The 7,598-nt window shown below is 42.5% G+C and overlaps 1 protein-coding gene across 1 annotated transcript; it reads left to right on the top strand.

The window, feature by feature from the left end:
• The first annotated feature begins 557 nt into the window (after window positions 1-557).
• Window positions 558-7,293, top strand: LOC311140272 (NLR family CARD domain-containing protein 3-like). Its single transcript, XM_084175251.1, has 6 exons — window positions 558-766; window positions 1,182-2,973; window positions 3,267-3,435; window positions 4,862-5,031; window positions 6,153-6,199; window positions 6,706-7,293. The coding sequence occupies exons 1-6, from the start codon at window positions 583-585 to the stop codon at window positions 7,254-7,256; spliced, it is 2,913 nt and encodes a 970-aa protein (XP_084031377.1). The 5' UTR covers window positions 558-582; the 3' UTR covers window positions 7,257-7,293.
• Window positions 7,294-7,598: the final 305 nt, after the last annotated feature.

The raw sequence follows: 7,598 nt of genomic DNA on the forward strand, positions 1-7,598 counted from the left end.
AACACTGTCTCTAGTCATTCCTCCTCTCCCATTTTACCATTTATTTTTGTTGTTTTCATAATCCATAGGCTAAACCTTTTTTCCATTTTCATAGTCCTGAAACAATATTAAACTAACACAACATTCCCTCCCTGTGTGTGTGTGTGTGTGTGTGTGTGTGTGTGTGTGTGTGTGTGTGTGTGTGTGTGTGTGTGTGTGTGTGTGTGTGTGTGTGTGTGTGTGTGTGTGTGTGTGTGTGTGTGTGTGTGTGTGTGTGTGTGTGTGTGTGTGTGTGTGTGTGTACTCCCTGGATGAGGATATGTAATCTGATGTTTTGTCCACAGAAACCAACAGGAGAGATCAGAGTCAGAGATTCTCAGTGGTCAGTCTTCCCAGAGTCATCAAACAGACCTGGCCTCCATATTCAGTGTATGTGGTCCTGTTATGTACATTTGTTTTTGTTTACCTCAAGTAAAGTTGATCTGTCAATCATTCATTCATGTGTTAATGAGAAAGCATTTCTTCTCTTGCTTAACTTATTTACTTGATTTATTTCAGTTGCTTGAACAGAATATTTTGACATTTGTGAAGAACGAGCTGAAGATGTTCAAGAGGATTCTTAGTCCAGAACTCCCAGAAGGCTTTGAGAGTCAGAAGCAGGATAAGGAAGTGGTGGACGCTGAAGATGAGAAGCAGGAGAGCAGTGCCAGAGAGGGGGCTCTGAAGATCACACTGCACGTCCTGAGGAAAATGAACCAGAAGGAGCTTGCTGACACACTGGAGAAAAGTAAGAGCTGTCTGCCTCATGTTGAATGCTGTTTTATAACAAACATTTAAAAGCTGTAGCTAAAGTACAACTAAAGTAGCTGTGTAACTCAATGATATTGTAGCAGCCTTAACACAACACCTAGTGACCTCATCAAGTAGCAGCAGGGATGTGTTGTGTTGATTAATTTAGACAGAGAGAGAGAGAGAGAGAGAGAGAGAGAGAGAGAGAGAGAGAGAGAGAGAGAGAGAGAGAGAGAGAACATTAATAATACCATCAATAATTATATAAATCAGTCACACCAGTCTGTTATGCATTATGAAAACAGTTAAGAGAATAAATTATTGCAATTTAAACTTTAGAAAACATCCTTACAGTACTGTAGGCATTAAAACAGACGTAATATTAATATCCTCTGTGTTATTTCTTCATTCAGATGAGCTTGCTGTGATTTGCCAACGTGAACTCAAATCTAATCTAAAGAAGAAGTTTCAATGTGTATTTGAGGGGATCGCTAAACAAGGAAACCCAACACTTCTCAATAAGATCTACACAGAGCTCTACATCACAGAGGGTGGAACAGGAGAGGTCAATAATGAACATGAGCTGAGACAGATTGAGACAACAACCAGGAAACAAGCAAGACCAGAGACTGCAATCAAATGTAACGACATCTTCAGACCCTTAACTGGACAAGACAAACTTATCAGAACTGTGCTGACAAAGGGAGTCGCCGGCATTGGAAAAACAGTCTCTGTGCAGAAGTTCATTCTGGACTGGGCTGAAGGAAAAGCAAATCAGGATGTCCAATTTGTATTTTCATTCCCTTTTCGGGAGCTGAATTTGATGAAAAAGGAAAAACTCACTTTGATTGAACTTCTCAATCACTTCTCAATCGAAACCAAAGAATCAAGGATCTCCAACTACGACAAGTACAAAGTCCTGTTCGTCTTTGATGGTCTGGATGAGTGTCGACTGCCCCTAGACTTCCAGAAGAACAAGATCTGTTGTGACGTCACAAAGTCAACCTCAGTGGATGTTCTGCTGACAAATCTCATCAAGGGAAATCTGCTTCCCTCTGCTCTCCTCTGGATAACTACCCGACCTGCAGCAGCCAATCAGATCCCTTCAGGGTGTGTTGACCAGGTGACAGAGGTACGAGGGTTCAATAACCCACAGAAGGAGGAGTACTTCAGGAAGAGATTCAGTGATGAGGACCTGGCCAGCAGAATCATCTCACACATAAAGACATCAAGGAGCCTCCACATCATGTGCCACATTCCAGTCTTCTGTTGGATTTCTGCAATAGTCCTTGAACACATGCTGAAACATAAGAGAGAAGAGATGCCCAAGACTCTGACTGAGATGTACACACACCTTGTGGTGTTTCATACCAAACAGAAGAATGAAAAGTATCTTGGGAAAGACCAGACATGTCCACACTGGAATAAAGAGAGCATTCTGTCACTGGGAAAACTGGCTTTTCAACATCTTGTGAATGGCAATCAGATTTTCTATGAAGAAGACCTGAAAGAGGCTGGCATTGATGTAAATGATGCCTCAGTGTACTCAGGATTGTGCACACAGCTCTTTAAAGAGGAATGTGTGCTGTACCAGGAAAAGGTGTACTGCTTCGTGCATCTGAGCATTCAGGAGTTTCTGGCTGCTGTATATGTGTTCCTCTCATTCATCAACAACAATGAGAATCTAATGGATGAATCTCAATCAACATCCAGCCACTTTTTTGTGAGGATCAGACACAAGCGTAAAGTTACCTTCTACAAGAGTGCTGTGGATAAAGCCTTACAAAGTGAGACAGGAAACCTGGACCTTTTCCTCCGCTTCCTTCTGGGCCTCTCACTGGAGTCCAATCAGAAGCACTTACGAGGTCTACTGACAAAGACAAGAAGCAGCTCACAGAGCCATGAAGAAACAGTCAAGTACATCAAGGAGAAGATCAGGGAGAATCCCTCTCCAGAGAGGTGCATCAATATGTTCCACTGTCTGAATGAACTGAATGACCATTCTCTAGTGGATGAGATCCAAAGCTACCTGAGATCAGGAAGTCTCTCAGAAGAAGAACTGTCACCTGCACAGTGGTCAGCTCTGGTCTTTGTGTTGCTGACTTCAGAAAAGGAGCTGGCAGTGTTTGACCTGAAGAAATACTCCAGATCAGAGGAAGGTCTTCTGAGGCTGCTGCCAGTGGTCAAAGCCTCCAGAGCTGCTCTGTGAGTACATCAAATGACATATAAGAACTAATCATCAGGAATAAATATGAAGTTTAGAGAAATATAAGTATTATAATATGTATATAATATATAATATTACATTGAAAAACTTACTGAATCAATGCATTGATGTTCATATTAGTAAAACAATATGACCATACAATTCTAGGAGACGGAAGATGAATCTATATGTTGTTTAAGAGAATAAACCAAATGCATCTGCCAATGTCCTTCTACACTACTGGTGTTAAATTAACAGTGTGTTTGTGAAATCATTATGATCTCTCTGTCAGGCTGTCAGGCTGTGGAGTAACAGAGGAAGGCTGTGCTTCTCTGGTCTCAGCTCTGAAGTCAAACCCCTCACACCTGAGAGAGCTGGACCTGAGTAACAATGATCTGAAGGATTCAGGAGTGAAGCTGCTCTCTGCTGGACTGGGGAATCCCCACTGTAAACTGGAGACTCTGAGGTCAGTATTCCTGTAATTGGTCAACAAGTGATAACTGTTCACCAGATCCACATGTGTTTACCAGGCACACATAGTCCACACCATATGTGTTTGGACAGTGAAGCTTACAGTTTTACATTTGGTGCTATGCTCCAGCAATTTGGATTTGAGATAGAATGTTTCATATTAGGTGAGAGTACAGAATGTCTTCATACATAGCTGTTTTACAGTTTAGATAGGAAAGCACTTTATGTGTCTAGTTCTCCCATTTGAAAAAGTCGTAATAATTTGGACATATTCACTTATATTGTATTAAAGTAGTCATAAGTTTAGTATTTGGTCCCATATTCCTTACCTGCAGTGATTACATCAAGCTTGTGATTCTACAAACGTGTTGAATACATTTGCAGTTTGTCTTTGTTGTGTTTTGGATTATGTTTTTTCCAATAGAAACTGAATGGTGAATAATGTCCTGTCATTTTGGAGTCACTTCACTTGTATTGTCAGTAAGAATAGAAGATGTTTCTGAACTTCTACATTCATGTGGATGCTACCATGATTATGAATAATCATGAATGAATGGTGAATGATGATGAATGAGAAAGTTACAGAGGAACAAAGATCATATCCCCTCTGTTATTGGTAATGGTGAGAGGTTAGCATGTTTTGTTGTAGCCTCTGTAACTTTCTCACTCATTATTATTCATGATTGATTTATGATTTGTATTAATCATGGCATCATCAGGATTAATTTATTAGTGTTTAGAAACCTGTTATCTACTCACTTAGACAGAAAATTACTCCAGTCATCATCCACCATTCAGTTACTATCGGGCAAAACATAACCCAAAACACAACCAAAACAAACTGCAAATGCAACCAACGAGTTTACAACCAAATACTCAACTTTTGACTACTTTAATACACTATAAGTCCAATGGTCAGAATACATTTGACTTCTTCAAATGGGGGACTAGATACATAAAGTGCTTTCATTTCTAAACGGTGAAACAGATATGTATTCAAATACCCTAAAATAAAAGGTGACATTATATACTGTCACCTCATATGAAACATTTGATCACAAATCCAAAATGCTGGAGTATAGAGCCAAATTTAAAAGGTTAGGTTCACTGTCAAAATAGATATGATGTGGAGTGTATACTCAATACAATCTAAATCTGATACCTCACTGTCTGTCTTTTGACTGATACTGCTTTTTAAACTGGTCTGGTCAGTCTACTCAAATATTCGTACTATATATTTTTCTATCTACAGGCACTACTTTGTCATTTCTAATAATGAAACATTCATTTATGAATAGATATGGCAGGTTTCAGGACACTGATATATCTGAATATATTGAAAAAATATACTGCCACTATTTGGACCACCAAAGAATAGCAGTGTGATTTTAATATGATTTGACTCTTTGCAGGCTGTCAGGCTGTCTAGTCACAGAGGAAGGCTGTGCTTCTCTGGTCTCAGCTCTGAAGTCAAACCCCTCACACCTGAGAGAGCTGGACCTGAGCTACAATCACCCAGGAGACTCAGGAGTCAGACTGCTCTCTGCTGGACTGGAGGATCCACACTGCAGACTGGAGAAACTCAAGTATGTAGAGGGTTTATGTCAATGTTCATATCAGACATGTTGGAGTTATCAGGCTAGTTAAGACAAACATTCTGACCACCACTTGGACTAAGTTATATAAAGACTGTGTGTGTGTGTGTGTGTGTGTGTGTCCAGTGTGTGTGTTTGTGTGTGTGTGTGTTTCCAGTGTGTGTGTGTGTGTGTGTGTTTTTTGGACACACACACACACACTGGACACACACACACACACACTGGACACACACACACACACACTGGACACACACACACACACACACACTGGTCACACACACACACACACACACACTGGATACACACACACACACACACACTGGACACACACACACACACACTGGACACACACACACACACTGGACACACACACACACACACACACACACACACACACACACACTGGACACACAGACACTGGACACACTCACACACACACACTGGACAAACACACTGGACACAAACACACACACTGGACACACACACACACAAACACACACACTGGATACACACACACACACTGGACACAAACACACACACTCTGGACACACACAATGGATACACACACACTGGACACACACACACACACACACAAACTGGACACACACATACACACTGGACACACACACACACACACACATGCTGGACACACACACACTGGACACACACACAAGGCAAACTGGACACACACACACACACTAGACACACACACACACACAGACACGTACGCTGGACACACACACACACTGGACACACACACACACACACTGGACACACACACACACTGGACACACACACACACACTGGACACACACAAAGTTATATGCTGACTGTTTGTGTGTGGGTGTGTGTGTGTCTAATGTGTGTGTGTGTGTGCATGTGTATCACTCAATGACACACAGACACACACACGCTGGACACACACACACACACAGTGGACACACACACACTTGGACAAAGTTATGTGCTGGCTATTTGTGTGTGTGTGTCCATTGTGTGTGTGTGTGTGTGTGTGTGTGTGTGTGTGTGTGTGTGTGTGTGTGTGTGTGTGTGTGTGTGTGAGTTCACGTGTATCCCTCAATGACTGTCTGTTCTTCTGCTTACCGCTACAGTGTGGAACATGGTGGAGAGAACACAATGAAACCTGGACCTAGAAAATGTGAGTGTTGACTGCTGTGAAGAATATGACTAAGAATAAGTCTTAATTCAAGTGAAGTCAAAGTCAAAGACCACCATCATTACTTACTTGGTCATATTAAATATCAGCTGTAGTTCTACAGAAGCACAAATCAGGGACACCAAAGTTTACAAAGAGTTGCTTTGACAATGTGTGTGTCTGTGTGTGTGTGTGGCGTGTTCATGTTACGTTAGAAATGTGTGTGTGTGTGTGTCTATGCTTGCATGCATACAGGTGTGTGTGTGTGTTCCGGGTGTGTGTGTGTGTGTGTCTAGTGTGTGTGTGTGTTCAGGATGTGTGTGTGTGTGTGTTCAGGATGTGTGTGTGTTCATGCATAGAGGTGTGAGTGTGAGTGTGTATCCAGTGTGTTTGTGTGTGTGTGTGTTCAGGATGTGTGTGTGTGTGTGTTCAGGATGTGTGTGTGTTTGTGTGTTTGTGTGTTCAGGATGATTATGATTTCTAATATTGTGTCTGGTTTCATCCATCAGATGTCTGTGATCTCACACTGGACCTAAACACAGTAAACAGATTCCTCTCTCTGTCTGAGGAGAACAGAAAGGTGACATGGAGGATGGAGGAGCAGCCGTATCCTGATCACCCAGAGAGATTTGAGGACTGGCCACAGGTGCTGTGTAGAGAGGGTCTGACTGGGCGCTGTTACTGGGAGGTAGACTGGAGTGGGAGAAGGGCTGATATAGGAGTGACATATAAAGGAATCAGCAGGAGAGGAAGGCTTGATGACTGTTGTCTTGGAGACAATGACAAGTCCTGGAGTCTGTTCTGCTCTGACAACAGTTACTCTGCCTGTCACAATAATAAGTCCACTATAATAGACGTCCCCTCCTCCAGCTCCCACAGAGTAGGAGTGTATCTGGACTGGCCAGCCGGCACTCTGTCCTTCTACAGAGTCTCCTCTGACACACTGACCCACCTGAACACATTCCACTCCACATTCACTGAGCCCCTCTATCCAGGGTTTAGGGTTTGGGATGACCCCTTTGACCTTTGGGGTTCCTCAGTGTCCCTGTGTCAAACATAACACACACACACACACACACACTGGGAACACACACACACTGAACACACAAACACTGGACACATATACACAGGACACACACTGGACACACTGGACACACTGGACATACTGGACACACACACACACTGGACACACACACTGGACACACACACACACTGGACACACACACTGGACACACACACACACCTGACACACAGGACACACACACAGGACACACACACACACTGGACACACACAAACACACACACACACACTGGACACACACACACACACACACACACACACACACACCTGACTCATCATTATTGAATTGTTATACAGACGTGGTTATAAAACCCACGAGAC

This window comes from Coregonus lavaretus (assembly GCF_964263955.1).
Source record: "Coregonus lavaretus genome assembly, chromosome: 2".
In the NCBI taxonomy this organism is placed as follows: Eukaryota; Metazoa; Chordata; class Actinopteri; order Salmoniformes; family Salmonidae; genus Coregonus; species Coregonus lavaretus.

Coding starts and splice junctions, on each gene's coding strand:
- LOC311140272 (XM_084175251.1), top strand. CDS start 583: ATGTTCAAGAGGATTCTTAGTCCAGAACTCCCAGAAGGCTTTGAGAGT. Junction 2,974..3,266: donor AAAGCCTCCAGAGCTGCTCT/GTGAGTACATCA, acceptor TCTCTCTGTCAG/GCTGTCAGGCTGTGGAGTAA. Junction 3,436..4,861: donor CCCACTGTAAACTGGAGACT/CTGAGGTCAGTA, acceptor CTTTGCAGGCTG/TCAGGCTGTCTAGTCACAGA.